The 22,293-nt window shown below is 32.3% G+C and overlaps 1 protein-coding gene across 1 annotated transcript in view; it reads left to right on the top strand.

Annotated features, from left to right (window-relative positions):
- Positions 1 to 22,293, top strand: part of Hers (Histone gene-specific Epigenetic Repressor in late S phase) — a 142,703-nt gene that overhangs the window by 38,113 nt on the left and 82,297 nt on the right. Inside the window, exons 3-4 of the mRNA XM_080171013.1 lie at positions 2,672 to 3,061; positions 12,349 to 12,451. Coding sequence (XP_080027139.1) covers positions 2,672 to 3,061; positions 12,349 to 12,451 — 493 coding nt within the window. The remainder of the gene's footprint in view (positions 1 to 2,671; positions 3,062 to 12,348; positions 12,452 to 22,293) is intronic.

Below are 22,293 nucleotides of genomic sequence, written 5' to 3' on the forward strand. Positions count from 1 at the left end.
ATTATTTGTTGCTAAAGAGGTGAATTTTTTGTTATAACTCTGTCAAAATTGGATGTAAAGGGTGCGCAAATAATGCGTCCTTTTTTAAGTTCAAATTGCGCGACTTGTGTAAACAGTAGAAAAATGATACCGCCCTGAGCTTTACTTTTTGGAAATATAAATATCATCTTTGTACAATTTGTATGTTAGTAACTATGTTGAAAAGTAAGAGGAAGGTTGGAAAATTGATTTTCAATGTTTTTAGGGTGACAAAATGGAATTGATTAAAAAGCTTATTGCTGACATATTATCAACATGTTATTTAAATAAGAAAATCTGCATTCTTTATATTTTGCTAAAGCTCATGATAAAAATATGAGACCATTACATAGATTTACCGAAAAAACACAATTGATGCATTACTCATAGGTTGATTTTATCTGGTAAAATAGCCTAAAACATGCTCAGGGCCAATACTAATCAACAATAGCAATCTACATGGCTGTTTTTTAGATCTTATTAGACTTACACACACAACTGTATTTGCTACTTTGTAATAAAGGATAGTATTAGGGTAGAAAGAATGATGTAGAATGTTTTCAATGAGTGTCTATCTATATGATAGAAGTTTATGTAATACAACAAATATAAAAGGATAAGACAATGGCCGATTAATTTCACATCCCCAATGATGAAACCAAAGTTTACCCCTTCTGTAGAAAAATTAGTGGTTAAAACGTTTGAACACTCAAATTATTGAAGCAACCAATCAAAAATCATTAAAGTCCCCAAAAGTTGTAAAGCCAAAGGGTATTCTAAAACTTTGAGGACTAGTGTAATTAACAGTCCATTGCCCCCCCTCTCTTTGTATATAATAGCTAAAGTTAGTGCAAAGACAAATAGATCTTAGGATGGATTAGGGCTATTTTACTATATAATCTTAGTCTAAGAAATGTTTTAAGCCATTTTCTTCTCATTTCGAATATTGAGGCCACTTGGTAAGGTAAAACTACTAGTTTATATGAAATTTATGAAAGTTTTATATAAGTAACCACGTAAATAAAATATACTATTTAAGGTTAGGTATAGTTTGTAACTTAGCCCCGTAGGGTTAGGACTCCCTGCGATGGGCAATCAGGGTTTTAGGTATATTTTTGTTGTTAAATAACAAATCACGAAATTCTTTTATTTTGCGCACTTTGCTTTTGCCATATTTTTATCTGTTGGTTTATTATGACACCGTTTATTATGTTAGGCTGCCAAATATAAGATAATTATAGAGCATAAAAGCACCACAAGTATTCTGATAAATAAATACCAGAAAAGGAGAAGAAAATAATTTTTAATTTGGCCGTTGTTTTAATTTACAGCCAAACAACCCTTTAGCTTTCCGCGGTTAGTAAAATTATAAAGTATAAGATTAATTCCAGTTTGTTGGCTCCGAGAAGCCGAAGGCCCAGTCCAACAATACTAGTATCTTTATGGTTTTTGTAATTTGTAGATTATTGTATTTAATACGATACGATAATAATTCGTTTGCATGGCTCACAACCGGTTTTAATCCAGCGGACAGGAATCGGATTCGGAGCCATATTTAAATTTCAGTTAAATGAAATCTAAGTGTGGTTCTCGCAAATTTGATTTTCAAGCTACGAATGAATAAAAAACTGAATTGGTGCTAAAAAAATACAAAAAACTAAAAAAATGTTTTATGAAGAAGGGAAGGTTTGAAAACTTTTCCGGTCCTTTAAGAAGCTTCCATTTTAAAGAAGAGCTGTATATGTCCTGCAATGTTAGACAGACACACATCATGTTTAAAAAATAATTTCAAAATTTTGAATCACCCCCCTCCTTGTTTGAATATTGAGATGGTAATTAGATTGCATGAGATTTAACACGTAATAGTTTCCGCACAACCACGGAGGGAGGGGACAGTGGACTGGAAATTATTGTCCTGGTACCCAAAGTATTATAAACACGCTCTTCTATTTGTTGGCTCAGAAACTTTGTGTACTTTTTCAAACACTAGGTTAATTGTTTACATTTTTTAACCAAAAATTTTAATCTTTGCTAGGGTAATTTTTAAATCATTATTGGATACATATGCACATCATTTGATCAGCCGTTATCTTATCCCTTACGATTCCTGAAAATTACAGATTTTTTCGCAAGTTTTTTTTTAAAATTTCCATCCTTTAGGTATATATTACAACTTTTGTCCAAAATAAGTTTTAAAAGTGTAGTTAATCTTAAAAGATTTTTCCATATTCATGACCAGTCCGTACGTCACTCTATAACGGATTTTAGCGAAAATTTATACTTCTTATGCATGTTGATCCCTGTAACAGTTAATTCAATTTAGAAAGATTAGCAATACTATATCCATTACCAGAAACTTAGAAAGTACGGTTGTTTATTTAAACTTGATAATTTTTGGATTTTAAACATCATTTTTGCATATCTATAATCAAGCCTTAAAATATTAAATATCAATTATTAAATTGAATTTTGGGATAGATTTAATAGAATTTTGTTCAGATTTATAAACATTTTAAGTTATTTATGCTTAGATGCAATATATTTGGTAATACTCGTTTTTCTGCCAGTATGATCTAATTAGCTTAACCGATATGGATGTTGTCGTCCTTGTTTAATCTTTAAACATTAAATTAAACTATTAATCTCTTAACAGAGCTAAAACCAAAAGCAAAAAGTCAAAAGAAGAAGTAAAACCTACCCTACCCTCAAAACCAACAAAGAAAAAAGAGCCTCCAAGTTTAAAAAAGAAAAAATCTTTTAAAGTGAACAGTGCTAACACAAGTGAGGATAAAAAATCTACAAAATTGAACAGCACTAACGCTAGCGTTGAGAAAAAAGCCACAAAATTAAACACCGCTGACCCAGGCGACGACAAAAAGTCCCCCACCAAAGGCGCGGGTAAAAAAGTAATGCGTAGTGATACTAAAAAGAAAAAGGCGGTGAAAAGGGGTAAAAAAGACCCCGAAGAAGAGATTAAAGTTTTGGTGAAAAAGAAGCGGAGAAAAATTGACAAGGGAATTTTGGCGCGGAGAAAATTAGAAAGGTAATTTTTAACATTACATTTTGCTCATTGTCATTTGAAATATTAGTGGAAAAGTTCGGGACAGATTTGTAATAAACAAAAGCTCTAAACTAATTAATAAAAGAACTGTTTATAAAATTTTGGTACCAATATAATATGGTCCAATGTCTCCTCCCTCCTCGCCTACGACAAAAGAAGCTTATTAGTTACTGGATAGGTTAGGTTAAGTTAGGTAATGGTAGTTAGCCCTAAGGTTTAGTGAGGCTTTTTAACCAGTTTTGCGTCCTGCATGGGCTTGATGCTTGGATTAAGTTTATGAATTGAAGACAGACAGACGCACATCTGTTAACTTGTTATTACAGATGAAGTTAAGTTATCCATAAGATAACATTTAATTTATATAATCACATTAATTCCAGTAATTGTTATCGATTGCCAAAAGTTATTTTATACATTTATTTGAGGCAAGGCTGTTTTTAATGAAGAAATGTTCATCAGTCTTTTAAAATGACTTTTGATCTGAATTTAAACTTGTTTCAAAATTTAAGGATGAAATGGCTACAAACCTGACCCTATCATGAGCTAATCTTACTATTTTCCCTAAATATCTCCAAAGGAAATAGCGTAATTTGTTTCAGTATAGCCTAAAACCTTCCCTGCTCCAATACTGAACTTCTCAGAAAATTTTTCATATGAGATAACTTAGTGGACATAAATACAGACAGAATAACATTCTATTACTTTAGGATCTAGAATAATTGGAGAAAATACCAACTTATTTGGAATTAATCATGATCATTACTGACAAGCGGTAAATTGAGCTAGCCTTTATCCATAATAAAATACCTTAGAATCAGTGATATAAAAATTGATGAATAATAGTTATTTATCGCATCGTATTATAGACAGCTTTTCGCAAAAATTAGAATTAATAATTATATGATTACAACCAGTTTTGTGAGCCCCGAGGGGTTGAAGGCCTGGTCTAACAAATCATGTATTAATTTTATAATTTTTATTTTACTATTCGTAGAAAATTGTCTGTAATACGATGCTATACATGATTTTCCGTAAGACTGAGAACCGGTTGAAATCCAGCGGATATTAATCAGATTCGAAGCCATAGGTACTAAAAAAAAATATTTTATTATTCTTTATTTGTTAATTTTTCCTTTGTTAAATGGGGTATTGTTTTAGATTAATATGAACGCCATTATCCTTTCCCTCCCTGCATAAAATACATTTAATGAAGTGAAAAATAAAAAGTTTGTACACCTCCTAAAAGGTAGAGCAAAATATAGATTTTCGATTTTTAAACTACACACAAGCAATAAAATGTTTCCTGTATATACAAAAATTGCCTTTTAATCAGGAAGGGAGGGGACAATGGACTCTATAAACTTGATGTTATTCCCAATTAATGATAAACAAAATTATACCGTTAGTGAAGTATTTTTAGTTCAAAAGTCTCGATAATTTTAGTTTGGAACCAACCAATCAAAATAATGTCCTCGAAGTTTTTGAGGCAACGAAAAGATAACACGTTCTAAAACTTTGGGTACCAGTGTAATTTACAATCCAATGTCCCATCCTTTTATGACATTAACATTATTCAAACTTTCCTATTAAAATAAGTCCTAAGATACAATAATTTATCGTTCATTGATTTATCCCTGTAGATTCCTTATTTTAACATTTAACACATTTAAAATTTTTGTATTGAATTAAGAACCATCTTCACAATACAGAGTAAATACAACACTATATTAAAAACCTGTGTCCTATCCTATTGTGTTATTTCCACAAATTAAGATGGTAAACCGCAATGATAAGTTTGTTTTAGATTAGAGTTTCCTTTAATTTGCTTTAATTTTAATTAATGACGTATTTTGAAAGTTGGATTTACAAAAAATTGAAGTAAAATTGGGAGGGGTCCCTGAGTAGGGTAAAGTCCTAACCATGCGGGGCTACCAAGAACCCTATATTACATAACCTTCGCTGATCACAAGTAATATTAAACAAAGGGAAGAGGGCTATCAGTGCTTAACAGGGTACTTTTAATGAAAGCGCCAAATTTTTCATTAATAGAAATGTTTTATTGTTAAATAAAATAAATTGTTATATTGTAAGTTTTTGTCCAATGCTATGACGTCATTTTTATCAAGAAAATATTAGTCCAACGAAAATGTAAGGAGTCAAAATAGAGCGGTTCCTATAATAATAATATAGAATACACCTTCCTGAAAAAAGATTAGGGGGTATGGGTAATGTTTTTCAAGCAAAGGATTTTAGGAGCTTTTTATAGCTTCATTCATGCGCTGCTTGTGTGAATTTATTACTCAGGGCTATCTTAATAAGAACATAAAAATATTTTAATATTCGCGAAAATAAACCTCCTAGGTATTAATTTCCAGCGGATTTTATTTGGTTTCGAAGCCAAACTGGAATATATTTATCCCTAGAATGATTTTAATCTCGTAAGGGCTATTGTCTCTCATCTAAAGGCTGTTTCTATGGATTATAAATTTCATTTACCACAGTTGAGCTTCATCTCGTGTTTGCTTGTATTAAAGAAGTGTTAGGGCTGTAATAAAATTATCCTAAAAAACCGCCAAAAAGTCACGAAAATTCTCATGGCCTTTTTAGACAATTAACCAAAAAAATACTGAATCCTGGAAAATTTTAGCTCTTTTTAGAGTTTCAGGACATTTCATGTTTTTGCTTTGATCATCTTTTTTATGACTAAAAAAGTAGAATTGTTTTATGTTGCTTTTAAAAAGGGTAACTTTTACATGATATCTTTTGAGGTAAACTTAAAACTTCTCTTTGAAAATCTTCAGAAGTACCTAAAATAGAGAACCTAATCGGTTCAGAAGTTTCAAACAAAAAAACCTCACTACTTTATGTAATAGAATTTAGTAAAAGCAAAGTTTTCTTAAAAGCTTATCTTGTTTAATACATATTTATCGCACATTGTTATAGACAGCTTTCCACGGATTTTAAAATGAAAAGAAGATATATATATATATTAACTTACCTACTACCTTTTAATGATGAACTAAGTTTATAATGTGTGTATGTATGTATGATATGTTGAAAATGTGACATTTATTATCCTAGTATAATATGAAGCATGGGGTTAATGGCATATATGCCACTGAATAAAATACAAGTTGGATTTTTGTCGCTTCAGCAAATTAATATTGGCAAAAATATTAGTGCTAGGACCAAAGTCACTAATGCAATTTTTTATGCCATCTACAATACAAAGTAGAACGATGTCTGTCTGTCCGTCTGAAGCTTAAGATCTCAGTAACCGCTGAACCGATTGGGCTCTACTTTTCAGGGATTATACCTACTGGTCCTGTGATGGTTTTAAGCTATTTTCTTGGGTGGTGGGACACCCCCAACCCCCCCTAAAACAAAAAAATTCCCCCCCATTTTTTTTTATTGCAGAAGATTTCCTTGGTCATTTTTTTTTTTGAAAAGATTTCCTTGGTCCTTTTACAAATATAGTAAATAAAGGTTCATATGGTGAAATTGTATTGTTGATATCATGAGTTTTGATCAATAATAAAATATGTTTGTTTTGTTGGTTCTTAAACAATCAAGAACTTTGGAGTTTACAATCTTTAATTTTTCTTTGGTAGAAACTACAATTTTCTAATGATGATACACAAATTTACCATTTCGTTATATTAGAATTAGTGGTTGAAATATTTAAACACTCAACTTAATGAATTAACCAATCAAAGGTCCCCAAAGCTGTTAAGCCAAAAAATAAGAAGACGTTGTTGTAAATATTGGGTACTAGTGTAAAAAAACAGCCCATTGTCCCTTTTCTCTCTCTGATTGAAAATATCAAATATTGTCAAAACTACAATATTTGACAGATTTGCTGGTGGTCGCATTGTCCTTGTTCCTCTAGGGAGGATATCAAATTTACACATGTAATCTCTTCGTACTCAAAACAAACGTGAGGCCTTTTTTGCAATTTATATTATTTACCCAGCGATATTTGGACATATTTTCTGTAAATAAAAACGATTAGGTATGTCTAAAAACAGTGGAGTAGTATAAAGTGTTCTTTAAGATGTAGAAATCCATGTAAAACAAATCCATATAAAATACAAAACTAGTTATTTATCGCATCGTATTATAGGAGGTTTTCCGAGGTCATTAAAATGAAAAGTATAAGATTAAAACCTAGGCCTGCAGGCCCCCGGATCTAACACATCTTGTATTGTTTTGAATCTTTTTTATTTTATTATTTGTGGAAAATTGTCTGTACAATGGTATGAATAAATTTTCAGTATGACTGACAACCAGTTCTAATCCAGCGGATATTAATCGGTTTAGAAGCCATACTTGAAAAATATTTATCTTTATAATTGTCCCTATCTCTTTATTTACCTTGTTAAGCTATTGTGTTTGTCTTTTTATAAATTACTTTTTTTTTGTGGCGAGTCTTCTCTATAATATGCTGTGTTTGACTTTCATTTGTATGTATTTAATTTAATTAAAGACGAATCGGTGGTCGTTCATATTTGCATACCCTACTTACAAAGTAGAACGATGTCCGTCTGTCTGTCTATCTGCCCTTCTGTTGTCCTTAGCTGTGATCTTTCAAAAGGATATCATTCTTGTTTTTTTGTATTTCTATATTATAACATGCAAAGTGAAATTTTTACAGAGATAGAAAAATTAAAATATCCTTTATACCACCCAAATTAAATCTGAATTCTATTTATAAACTGTTTGTATACGGCAAGATTTCGCCATCCACTGAACCGATTGAGTTCTCCGTTTATGGAATTCTTCACAAAGGTCCAGTTATAGTTTTAGGCTATATCATTTTGTGGGATGGATTTAGGCTATTTTCTTCTACTTACCTAAGAACCCCTAGATGTAAGGGGTGCAGACTTCCAATAATACTTGTTATTTTTATCATGATTTTATTATATTCAAGTGTGTTTCCTGTGTACTAAGTAGTAGGATGTCTGTTGGTTGTTATATGTTACACTAGCAGATACGCCCCACAGTTATGGAATCTTAACGACAAAGATTTTTTTATCCAATCTTGACAAGAGAGGTATTTTTGGAAAGAGGAATATATATAGAAAACGCCTATGAAAATAAGAAAATCCGCAGAAATCATATTTGCAAGTTATTTGCAAAAATCTGCAATGCTAATTTGCAAAATTAATTTTATGCCTTAAATGACTTATTTAGAAATTTTTTTTTTTTGAAATGTGTTTATTTATAAGTTTAGAACATAATTAGGGCAAAAAAAATTTCTTTAGTGTTACTTTTTTCACCTTATATATGAAAAAAGCAGTTTCTCACATTTTATGATATAAAAAAGGTATAGGAACAAAAAATATGATTTTTCTTGATGTAAACACAATAATTGGCATAAAACCTATCATCCTAAATGTAAAAATCAGATATAGAATCCTTTTTAGAGCTAATATAGTGCAAAAAGTAACCAAGACATTTTTGCAAAGTATGAAAATCTGAAGAAAATAGTTCTTTTTGCTTTTGATATACATATCAGATAAATGTATATAAAATTAGTGATTAAAAACTATAAAACATCTTATAAGTTTTTTCAACATTGTCATTGATTAAATTGCACTTTTAGGTTTAAGAATTACCGAAGTAGTGCATAAAAACTCTTTTTATGATGTAATTAAACAAAATAAATGCCAAAAAACCAACTACAAAATGGTCTAGTGCATTATAAAAAACGCCTAATTGTTGATTTGAATTTATTTTGTTTAATAACTTAATAAAAAGAGTTTTTATGTGCCACTTTGGTAGTAAGTAAACCTAAAAGTGCATTTTAATCAATGATAGGGTTGAAAAAGTTAAAACTTGTTTTATAGTTTTTGATCACTAATTTTATATACATTTATCTGATATGTATATCAAAATCAAAAAGAACTATTTTCTTCAGATTTTCATACTTTGCAAAAATGTCTAGGTTACTTTTTGCACTATTTTTGCTCTAAAAAGGATTCTATATCTGATTTTTACATTTAGGATGATAGATTTTATGCCAATCATTGTGTTTACATCAAGAAAAAACATATTTTTTGTTCCTATACCTTTTTTTATCATAAAATGTGAGAAACTGCTTTTTTCATATATAAGGTGAAAAAAGTAACACTAAAGAAATTTTTTTTGCCCTAAGTATGTTCTAAACTTATAGATAAACACATTTCATAAAAAGATTTCTTTTTAAATAAGTCATTTAAGGCATGAAATTAATTTTGCAAATTAACATTGCAGATTTTTGCAAATAACTTGCAAATATGATTTCTGCGGATTTTCTAATTTTCATAGGCGTTTTCTATATATATTCCTCTTTCCAAAAATACCCCACTTGTCAAGATTGGATAAAAAAATCTTTGTCGTCGAGATTCCATAACTGTGGCCCCTAGCCTTTAGAGGCTCTATATTCGAAGAGGTAGAATATTTATTGAAAATCATTTATGAAGCTCAAAATATTATACATAGGTATGCCTTTTCAGGAAGGCTTGATATAGGTCTTTGGTAGGGCCGTTGAAAATTATATTTACCTGCCTAATTTTATACTTTTCATTTATATTTTAAATTAATCGATTGCGGGGTTACACCCCCTTCCCCTCTATGAAATCCCTTTAAATGCTCGGGGGACAGCCGCTATTTGCAAAAATATTTTTAATTCTAAAATTGAACATGCGTTTAAAATAGGAAAATAAAATAGAGATTCTATTAGTGTAAAACTGTACGAGATTTTACTACTGAAAGAATACGATATAAAAATAATGTTTTCCATGGAAAAGAAATAAAAAATCGTTTACTGAAGCCCTTTTTTTGTTTGTTAACAGGGTATTTTTCTCTAATTCTTTTACGTTTCCCAAGTCAATTAGGTATCTTTAAAATTCTATACTTTAAGCCATTCCAATAAAACAGGTTTTTATTATTTTTCTTCATACCTATTTGTTTTCCTTAAACTTATTTTTTAGATAGATCCAAGTTTTTATTTTCTAAATATAGTATGTAATTATAGTTTTAAAAGTAAATATTTTCTATAAATAGGATTATAGGGTAATTCCGTACGTACTTGGGCACAATTTAAATTTATTTGGCGTAAATGAGACACATTTAAAAGTGTAGGTATAATCCTAAGAGTTAGATATTAAATTCTTAATATTTTAAAAACTACCTGGTAGAATATTGAAGTTCTTTGAATGCAAATGTTATCGAAATATAGGAAAAATAGGAATTTTCATTAAAAAATATATTTTTTATATTATTGATGCAAAACTTATGGATGTTGTCATCCTTGTTTTTTATTTGCTTTATATCTGTTCTTATACATATTATTATTACACTAGAGATTAATATCAAGTTATGCCAGGGATATAGGGGATAGGATATTGTTATTCTTGTTTTTTATATGTTTATATCTGTTCTTATACATATTATTATTACACTAGAGATTAATATCTAGTTATGCCAGGGATATAGGGGATAGGATGTTGTTATTCTTGTTTTTTATATGTTTATATCTGTTCTTATACATATTATTATTACACTAGAGATTAATATCTAGTTATGCCAGGGATATAGGGGATAGGATGTTGTTATCCTTGTTTTTTATTAGTTTATATCTGTTCTTATACATATTATTATTACACTAGAGATTAATATCTAGTTATGCCAGGGATATAGGGGATAGGATGTTGTTATCCTTGTTTTTTATTTGTTTATATCTGTTCTTATACATATTATTATTACACTAGAGATTAATATCTAGTTATGTTAGGGATATAGGGGATAGGATGTTGTTATCCTTGTTTTTTTGCCACTTTTAAATGGACATTATTGAGATAAAATAAAAAGTTTCAAAGTCGCAAAAGAATATGTTAATTGGACTTCTATGTTTTTACTAGAATGTAGTATTTTTAATGTAGTGTAATTTGATCAATTTACATGACCCTCCACCCGTGGATTGAATAGATTAATATCAGTCGGTATAACCCAGTAGGAACCATACTTGATTTAAACAGGAACCATTCTATGATTTAAACAGAGATGCCAATAGCATTAGTAGCAAACTTACTCAATAAGTGGGGTTATTCTTTTCCAGTATCGCTTCTATACCGATTACAACCAGTTCTCAGCCATACTGAATAATCATAAAAAATGGTATTAAATCTTTTTTACCAATATTGAAATAAAAATTAAAAAAAATATCCTACCAGTTGATATAATACCTGATAGAAAATGTTTTAAATTAATCAAAAATATTAATTTATAAATAAGAAGAAAAACAACCGGCAACCTTTAACATAATAAAATGGAAGGAAATTTCTAAAATTAATCTGAAGAAAAAACACTCTAGATAATAGATTTAGTTACATAGAATGTCCAAATACATGAGAGGTTTTATAAACTATATGTTTCAAAGCAAAATAATCTCACATCCTTCTACAATATAAAGTACCTAGTAAGATTCTTTTTGTCTAAAGCTTAAAGTTTTGATAAGTACAGAATTATGGGGATATAGGGATGGTTTTAGCCTATTTGATTTTATATTTTAATTAAGCCATGGGATTGTTTAAGCTTTTTTTTGTCCCCTTCCTACCTCTTTAAAGAGAGAGGCCCTATATACTAGGGGCGCAACCGACTTTCCTATACTATAAAGTATTAGGTTGTGTGTATGTCCCGAAAGATTTAGTAAACTACTGAACCAAAAATTCTACAATTTTCAGGAAGGTTGAACTATGGGAAGGTTTTAGGCTACTTAGTATTTTTTTGTACCTACACATTTTTAACTCTTTGAAGGATATAAAGTAATCTAAACTATTTTGTTCTGTTTTCAGATTTAATCTTTTATTGTCTTAGTCTTCACATTTTTATGGACAAATCTAATTTGGAACTTCTTAGTCTTACACACTTAGATACTTGGATGTTTGTGTGTTACTTATGTTCTCCTAAACGGCAGGATTTTTATATTGTCATCCTGACATCTTTACAGGGAGTGAGGAAACTGTATAGTTTTTTAGTACCCAAAGTTTTATAAACACGTTCTCTCATTTGTTGGTTTATAAAAATTTAATGATTTAAATACCTAAGTATTGATTGGTTGGTAATATCTAGCAGTATCATAAATTGAATCTCATTTTTAAAGTTTGTGTCACAACTGGGGGTGTACAGTACATGACTGCATCCTTAATGATCTTATCCAAAAAAAAATCCCTGAATGCTGACGCTCTGATTGTCAAACTGATCCTAACTACTTGTTTATTTTTCAGAATGAAGAAGCAAGGATTTCTGACACCGCCGCCACGCCGGTCAGCCGCCCTCAATGCCTCCGCCATCATGAATTGTATGCTAGAAAATATTCATAAAATAAAGGTGAGACACTTTTTGTTCAACCCTGTACAAATTTCATGGTTCTAATCCTTATATGAAAGTAACAAGATGTCTGTTTGTCTGTATCAAGGAATCTCGCCAACCACTAAACCAATATGGTTCTCCTTTACAATGAGGTTTCTCAAAGGTCCAGGGAAGGTATACGGGTAATTTTGGAGAGGGTGCCTCTGCCCTCCAAAGAATAAAAAAAATGTTTTCTTTATAGAACTAAAATTTTAATTAGAGGGTCGACTTCTCCCACTTAACACTTCCCTGAATTGCCTATGTTACAGTAGCTTCTAGGGGTGCGTGTAGCCGCTGGTTACAATATATAAGGTGCATTATTTGCCAAATGTACCACTTTTCTGCACTACCTCTCCGATTTTGTTAATACTCTATATTTTGGTCCGTTGGGTCATTCAAGGATGCTGGATGGCAAAAAAAAAGTTTCAGAGTCCCTGGATGTCTAGATATCTAGCTATCTATGAAGGTAGGTAACAAAAATGTAAAAAACACCCATTTTTTCACAATTTTAAAAATTAATTTTTTCATCAATCTTACATCCAATCTATACATTTTATACACCAAAATTATCGTTTATTCATGTAAAAAGCGCACATAATGCTATTTTGGCCAAAACTCTAATTTTACAGGGTGTCCAACAAAAAGTGTACTTTGGATATCTAGTGTAATACCCAAAATACCTGTCCGAAAAAAATCATTTTTTTTGGCTTAAATCCTGTGTTTTATCTGTGTGCATATGTGGTATATAACGGTTTGGACCACCCGGGACTATAAGGTTGTCAAATTTCACTTTGGGACACCCTGTAAATGTGATTTTTGCGTCTGTAGAGCTAAAACTTGGTCCAAATTGGCTATTTTTTTCAAATTACTCTAATATGTGTCTTAGTATGTTTGGCCATAGTGTTTTCTGACCAGATCAATATTTTCATATTTTTTGGACACCCTGTATTTTCAAAAAAAGAGAAAAAAAATTTTTAGTTTTTTTTAAAATTTTTTTTCTATTTTTAAGTTACTTAAAACTGTCATATAGATACAGATTTTGACTAATAACAATAATATTTGCCTATTTTACAATTTTTTACACTTTTGGGACACCCTGAGCATGTTTTTGAAAAATGATGGTTTTTGCCCATTTTTGGGGGGAAGGAGTCGTTTTAGAGCCATAGACTATTTCTTCGATTTTGTAGAACTTTTCAAGACACATCATTTGTTATTTATGCAAAAACCGCATAAAACGAACCGTTTTGCCGTTATTCACCACCAAAGGCGGAATTTTTTTACGTTTTTGCCGTTCCGGAGGTTGTAATGGGCATTTGTGGTAAGAAAACGTTGATTTATCAAGATCCCTCCTAAATACTTTTATTTAGGTAATTTAATTTACTAAATTTCATATTAAGTAAATTTTTTTGTATATCCAACCGATTTTTGTCAAAAGGAATTTCAAATGCACATGATTTGTGTTTCTTTAATAACTTATGTTATAGCAATTATTTATGTTATATTCACTTCATTTTCTTGTTTTAACAATTGAAATCCATCTCGACAAAAAACGGTTAGCTGCACAAAAAATTTTACTTAATATGAAATTTAGTAAATTAAATTACCTAAAAATAAGTATTTAAGAGGGATCTTGATAAATCAACGTTTTCTTACCACAAATGCCCATTACAACCTCCGGAACGGCAAAAACGTAAAAAAATTCCGCCTTTGGTGGTGAAAAACGGCAAAACGGTTCGTTTTATGCGGTTTTTGCATAAATAACAAATGATGTGTCTTGAAAAGTTCTACAAAATTGAAGAAATAGTCTATGGCTCTAAAACGACTCCTTCCCCCCAAAATTGGGCAAAAACCATCATTTTTCAAAAACATGCTCAGGGTGTCCCAAAAGTGTAAAAAATTGTAAAATAGGCAAATATTATTGTTATTAGTCAAAATCTGTATCTATATGACAGTTTTAAGTAACTTAAAAATAGAAAAAAAATTTATAAAAAAACAAAAAAATTTTTTCTCTTTTTTTGAAAATACAGGGTGTCCAAAAAATATGAAAATATTGATCTGGTCAGAAAACACTATGGCCAAACATACTAAGACACATATTAGAGTAATTTGAAAAAAATAGCCAATTTGGACCAAGTTTTAGCTCTACAGACGCAAAAATCACATTTACAGGGTGTCCCAAAGTGAAATTTGACAACCTTATAGTCCCGGGTGGTCCAAACCGTTATATACCACATATGCACACAGATAAAACACAGGATTTAAGCCAAAAAAAATGATTTTTTTCGGACAGGTATTTTGGGTATTACACTAGATATCCAAAATACACTTTTTGTTGGACACCCTGTAAAATTAGAGTTTTGGCCAAAATAGCATTATGTGCGCTTTTTACATGAATAAACGATAATTTTGGTGTATAAAATGTATAGATTGGATGTAAGATTGATGAAAAAATTAATTTTTAAAATTGTGAAAAAATGGGTGTTTTTTACATTTTTGTTACCTACCTTCATAGATAGCTAGATATCTAGACATCCAGGGACTCTGAAACTTTTTTTTTGCCATCCAGCATCCTTGAATGACCCAACGGACCAAAATATAGAGTATTAACAAAATCGGAGAGGTAGTGCAGAAAAGTGGTACATTTGGCAAATAATGCACCATAATTAAGTGTTAGTTCCAAATAGCCAACTTATTCTTTTCTTTCTCAATTCTAAGCGTCATTATTGAGATACTGAAATAATTTGGACAAAATAGGAAATTATCCGCCCCCCCCCCCCCTTTTAAGCTGCTAATTTGAAATATTTAAGTTGATTTCTACTAAATGTCCATTTTCTCAAGTAATTTAAAGACATCTAAATCAGATAGTCGCCGACTAAATTGAAACTCGTTTATAATTATGGATTTCTGTCAAAAACAGCAAATATTTGTAAAAAAATATTTTCAATATTAAAATTGTCTAAGTCTAAAGCAATCCGAAAATACCCTGCAACAATACTAGCGATTGGTTGCGGGCATTTGTGCGATCTTATTTAACATACATATTACATTTGGTGTGTTTGAACGGATACCTAACTAATGACTTTGTATCAGAGAGAAAGGGGACATTGGACTGTAAATTATACAGTTCATACAATTTTACAAACACGTCCTTTCATTAGTTGGCTTACAAACTTTCGGAACTCATTGATTTTGCCTGTATTTAACAAAAAACCTTTTATTTATGTTTAAATCTCATATGGGTTAGACCTAGTCACCTAACCCTTATGAGATAAAGACTTACCCTACGGGCCCCCCTTAGCTACCCTTTAAAGCATACTTTCCTTGATAACATAACCGAATTGTTATCCTTACATATAAGAGCTTTTAAACTTACTACACTGAATGGCCAATAAATGTATAGGTTAGATGTATAATCCATATAATGTTCCATTACAAAATCGGGACTGGGTCCCACCCTGTGGGCAGAGTTACATATAGCTCATGCCTCCTTTATTCTTTTACTTAAATGTATGGCCTCTTTTATCTGTACATCTATCTTGATTTTAAGCGTTTCGACTAATTTGGAAGGGTAAATTGGGTTATTTCAATGGATATAGAATATGTAGATATATTGACAATGGGGAATTTGTCGTCAATTTAAGTTGCTAATATGGACCTTATTTTTTGGTCAATTCGTTCATCAAGTTGGAGGGAGGAGATGGGGTAAAGGGGGTGGATTGGGGGTATCTATTTAAGACAGCTCCGAATATAACTTCTTTGGAGTACATAATAATCTAATGCAACATCCAAGTGATAATATAACGATTGTATTTTAGTCATACAGTGATAGGTCACTGGGGGATAAATAAATCTTAGAAACGCTTGAAAGACTACTTGGCCCGCCCCAAGCGTATAGTGGTAACGCCACAAGAGCAGAGTTATCTTTTTATAACGAGCGGCTACGCCCCTAGCATTTAGGAGCTCTGTATTAAAGGAGCTAGAAAAATAACTGAAGATCATCCCAAAATTTAAACCTGAAAACAAAATAGTCTAAAACCATCACAGAAACTATGTGAAGCTTCCCTAGAATGAAGAATTTTTGAAATCTTAAGGTCCAGAAAAAAAAACTTATTTCTTTATATAATACTAGCGGTTACGCCCTCAGAGGCCTCTAAGGGCACTTGAGGGAGGGTTCCCTAATTTCAATTTTAGTTTTATTTAGGAACATGCATAGAGATTTACAGAGATTCTTTTTATTATTAGGATAATTTAGTAAGAGCAAAAGATAATCTTGTTTAAATATATTTATCTTTTTTCTGAACTAAAAAGGCAAAGTTTAGAAAAAGACAAATTGGCTCAAATTTGTCTAAAAGTGTGAAGATTCTTATTTTTAAAACTTTTTTGTAGCAAAGCAACTCTTTAATTCTTATTGTTTTAAATTTCCGTCAATGTGTGTCAGAGACGTTCATGGCAAATTGAATTGTCCTAGGTGCTATTAGAGATAGATTGCTTTGATTTCTAGTCTGTATTTTACAAAGAAGTAAATGGTTAAGACAATGGACGTTGCCAATAATGTTGTTCATTGCTGCTATTAAATAAAGATGTCTGAAGATTCCCATAACAAAAGATCAACTCTGTAACTTGCTGTATTCTTCCGTCTATTAAGCTTTGTACTTTATTAGATTTTACAAATGAGCTTCGCTACTTAAGGATGTTGTCATCCTTGGTTATTCAAGTAACATGTTAGTAAACTTTTTTGTAGCGACGAATTTTCAAGTTGATTTGTTCGTTTGTCCTTTGCTGTTAATGTGAAATAAGGGATGTTTACAAGATAAGCTTAATTATACTGTAGCTGCGATACTAAGAAAATATATTATCAATGAATGTCCTTTCTCTGTGGACGGGAGATATTGTTATCATATATCATGATTTTCTCTTACTTATGATTGATGTTATATATTATGCTATAGTTTTTAGTTGCAACGCTACTCTATAATATAGTCGTCGGTTTGATTATTTGCTTAACTTTTAAATAAGCCAGAATTATAGAGATATATTCATATAATACCTAATGTTTTTCTATTTTGGCTTCTAAACCGTCTATATTATCACTGAACAAATATGATAATATTCATGAGTTGCAAATCCCAAAAAAAGATTAAGGATGGACAAACATACAATGAGAGATATAATTGGTCATACAAAAGAGATTAGTGTAAAGAAAAAATTGAAGGATAGCAAAAAAAAAGAAAATGTCTACAGACTGACAGTCTACCAGGCAGCCTAGAGAAAACTTAGCTTAACCAAACTTGGTACAGGGCACCATTAGGTATCAGAGAGCATATCACATATCAGAGAGCACTTAGGGCGCCCTGAACCGTGGTACTCCAAAAACTTGGACTCCGGTATCTCGACTTCAACCAATCACAGCTGAGATTGTATTAGTTTCCCCCTTTGTTTCCGCTATGATTTTTGTTTAACCCATTAGTGCCGAGCGCCACTTTTATGGGCCGATCGAGCTGAAAATCTCAGGGAAGCTTTATAATGGTAAAAACGGAATTCCAATTTTTTTGTTTTGCTCTAGTGGCATGCACAGGAAAGTTGCAAAAAAACCCTTTTCGGCCTGGCCATAAATACCAACCAGGCATCATGACCCCTTTTGGACAGTTTCCCCGGGCATTAAAACCCGGTTTTGTAGTAAAAACCCGGTTTTCTCGACCAAAAATCGAAAAATATAATTTTTGAACGCCCAAAGTGAGATGAACACTTTTTAGAACTTTGATACAATCCGTAATTGAAAACTACACAACCTCATGTAATCTATAGAGCTACAAGTAATATACAAAGCGATTTATTTCAAATTTAGTGTTTTGGCTATAGGTACCACCCTTTTCGGTTAAAAAAACCCGGTTTAAAAGACACACACTACAAAAAAAGAACATATAAAATTTGGGTGTTACATATCAGAAAACGAGCATAAAACTATTGGGTGACACATATAGAGATTACTAGGGTTATTAGGGTGGCTCAAACCCTTACTAATGACGTAAACTGTTACTTTTATTGGTTGAAAGTTAAAACCGGGTAATAAAAATCGGTAATTAAAACTGTCGGGTATTTATGGCCAAGCCGAACCGGGTCATAATAGGGTGTAAAAAAACAATAAAAAATCATATAAAAAATGATAGTTTGAATAAAACGAATTCACAAATAGATGTACTTGTCAATAAACATTAGATATCATGAAAAAAATCAGCGACTTTACTATAAAAACAAAAAAGTTTATGATTTTCAAATTTTGTTGAGCTATACCAGCAAACGGAAGTAAGCTAAACTGCCTGCTCCAGGGGGAAATGAAAGCCAGAGTAGTAGAGGGGGGATTCATACTGAGAATGATGCAATTATGAAGCCGGAAACAGTTTTTTTTTTTCCATTTTTCGGAACCGGGTTTTAATGCCTGGTTCGGTACTAATGGGTTAAAAATGCAATTTAAATCAAATTTTTTTCATAGATTTTGACTATGAAATGTGGTGTTTTTTTGTAAAAATGTAATCAGTTACCAGCAATCTAAGTTTCTGACAAAGATAAGGTTATTAAGGGGGGGGGGGGTTTTAATGCAACCATCTCGTAATCAATGTATAAATGGCACTTAGAATTCGAATTTTTATCTGAAATTTTGTATGAATAATCCTTGGTAGGTCTATTTTCCCTAAATTGAACAAAAAGTTGGAAAAGTAGCGGCTAACGGCTTGCGTCTCAGCTGTGTAGCGATTTTTTGGGTATTTTCAAGAGAAATCCATCACGAAACCTCTCTCCATGTAATGTTCTTTTCCACTCCAAAACGTTTTCAAACGGTTCTAGCCGATAGTTGCTGGTACTAGAAATCTAATAAATGTTTTTTTTGTATCATTTCACATGATTTAAAGCCTAAATATGATTCAAAAAGTTGATTGCTACGTAATTTATGACAGATTTGCCCTAAAAATAGCCAAAAACCGGCTAAACGGCTGAGCCGTTAGCCATTACTTTTTCAACTTTTTGTTCGATTTAGGGAAAAAAGACCTACCAAGGATTACTCATGCATAATTTCAGATCAAAATTTGAATTCTAAGTGCCATTTATACATTGATTACGAGATGGTTGCATTAAAAACCCCCCCTTTGTGTCTAGGCAATGTAATTTAATATTGTTTTTCTTTTATGAGCATTGGAAATCTTTCAAAAATTTCATTGTACATATAATGCTATTTTGAAATGCCTAGAACTTTTTTGTTATTTAAGCTGAAGGCTTTAAATTTGGGGTATTTGGTCTGTTTATGGCAGTCTTTCAGCAGTTAAAGCATGGTATTTCTTGCAGGCGTCCTTTAAACTCCTTTCTAGCTTGACGAAGAGTTGAGTTATGATGATTCTACCATATGCAACCCGTCTCAGCAGGACGGGAGTAGTAACTGCAGATCCAGAAAACAAGTGCTCAACATGGTTCCTCGTCTTTGGCAAGTCACCAAATGAAGGGATGTCATTTTGGGCGGGCGGTTTTAGGCCGCCCTATATAAGGTCCTTTTGGGCAGTTTTAGGCATCCCCCTTTTGGGGGAGGAGAAAAAGGGGAGGGGGTGAAAAAAAAGAGTGGGGGGCGGACCTATTTTTTGGGTGATATTCACTATTATATAAATTAGTAAGCTTTTTTGTATCTAGAGAAGGATTTCACAAACTGCTGAACTGATATGGTTTTTCTTTCAGTGAAGGATCTTGCTAACCGCCAAACCGATATGGTTCTCCTTTACAGTTGAGCTTTTATAGGTTCTGAGATGGTTTTAGGCTATTTTATTTAAAATAATAAGTTTTGGTATGATTTAAGGCTATTTTGCTGCCTACTCATAATATTAAAGAAAATTTTCGAGGAGTAAAACTTAATATAAAATATAAATACTTGTCCAGGGAGGTTCTGTAATGTCTTGTTAATTTAAGGTTTACCATATATTTTCTGCGTATGGTCCTTTTGGGCAGATATAGGCACCCCCCGTTTTGGGGGGTGAAAAAAGGGGAATGGGCAAAAAAGAGGGGGGTGGGCAAAAAAGAGGGGGATGGGGCGGGTGTATTTTATAGATTAGTAAGCTTTTTTTGTATCTAAAAAAGGATTCTGCTAACCATTGAACCGATATGGTTCTCCTTTCTAGTGGAGCTTTTATAGGTCCTTAGATGGTTTTAGGCTATTTATAAACATTTGCCCAAAAAGGGTGCCCAAAACCACTTTTGGGCGCCCAAAACCCTTTTGGGCAATTGGACTGCCCAATATCAAATAAAGTGCCCAATATGACAACCCTGACCAAATGGGCTACAGTTGAGCTAGAGCGGAGGTTAAGGTGTCTACGGAGAGCTCTTCGCATGTTGAAGAGATAAATCGACACATATGGTAGTCTAAAGTCACTCTAGAGGGTACTTAGGGCGTCCTGAAGACACTGGTAGTCAATCTGAAGGGTGCTGCCAGCCTAGTGCTAAATCCAAGTCTTGACTTTGGCAAGCCACAAGTCAGACTACAGTTGAGATATAGACCTCTAGTCTTTTGTATAGTGTCTGTTAGGCATCTGACTATCATCTCCTAGCTTGGTAAAGTCATATCTCAAATCAAAAAAAATTGATCAGGCCAAAGGCATTCAATTTTAGTTTTGGGTCCATTGAGATGATTTATGATGATTTTTAGAACAAAATAATTTTTGATGAAAATCAATGATTTTTTCATTTTTTTTTTGCCAAAAATGGCCATTATGGAGGGTTTTCGTAAAAGTGCTGTAAAACGTTTTAAAGTTGAGATAATGACTTCAAATTTGATACAGATACTCTTGGGCATTTGTCTGAGCACCTCCTAGCTCAGACACAGCTCAGCTTGGGAAGTCTCTAGTTCAACTTTCAAGGGGAGGGTGCCCCCCCCCCCCCCCAAAGTTGGAGACTAAAAATCTCAAAATCTGGGTTTTGGGTCAAAATTTTGACATCGCAATTTTTTTTATCTAATATGAACCAGCATAGTTCCCTGACACCAAAAACACTTGAGAAGTGGTTTTGGTTGCCTAGAACTGATTTTATGGGCAAAAATATTCATAAAAGAACTCAAATTTCGAAAATTTCTCGGTTCTTGTCTTGGGGGTCACTAACCCCCCTAAGGAGTCAAAAATTGTCCAAAAGGCTTTTATAAAAGTTGTTTAGCTTGCCATGCTGAGCATTTAGAGTACTTAAAAGTTACCATTTGAACCCATAGTCTAATGTCAATCTAAACTGCCCTTAGGGTACCCTGAAAATGGTAGGCTGACACCAGTATTTCCAAGATTTCAGCTTAGAGTCCTCGGTTTGACTACAGTTGTCTGAGAGGGCACTTCACTTCGACGTGATATGATCTATGATGCCTTGAGATACCACATACAAAGTTTGGATAAGCTGAGTCTACTATAGGCAGCCTAGTAGACTCCCAAAGACGAGGTACTGGAGCAAGCATACTAGTAGTCACATTGACTACGAAATGGTGTTCAATAGTGTTCAAGTGGCTAGGGTTGACAAAACGGGTCTAGCTCAGGCTACAGATGACATACAGAGATCGTTTTGGTGTCTACGGAGAGCTTATAGAATTCTACTAGCACACAAGAATGTCCACACCAAGTTTGGTGTTGATATCTCAACCCTACCTCTGCTGGTAGAGCTTAAGGACGAGGTACTGGAGCAAGTACGGTATAGTGGTTGTGTATACAGGGGAAAAGGTAGGGAGCGAAAAAAGTGCTACCAAGGGTTGACAAAACAGGTCTAGCTCTGGCCACAGATGAGATACAGAAATTCTTTTGGTGTCTATGAATTCGTTA

The sequence above is a fragment of the Acartia tonsa genome, chromosome 9, assembly GCF_053477335.1.
Source record: "Acartia tonsa isolate MP-2025a chromosome 9, ASM5347733v1, whole genome shotgun sequence".
In the NCBI taxonomy this organism is placed as follows: domain Eukaryota; kingdom Metazoa; phylum Arthropoda; class Copepoda; order Calanoida; family Acartiidae; genus Acartia; species Acartia tonsa.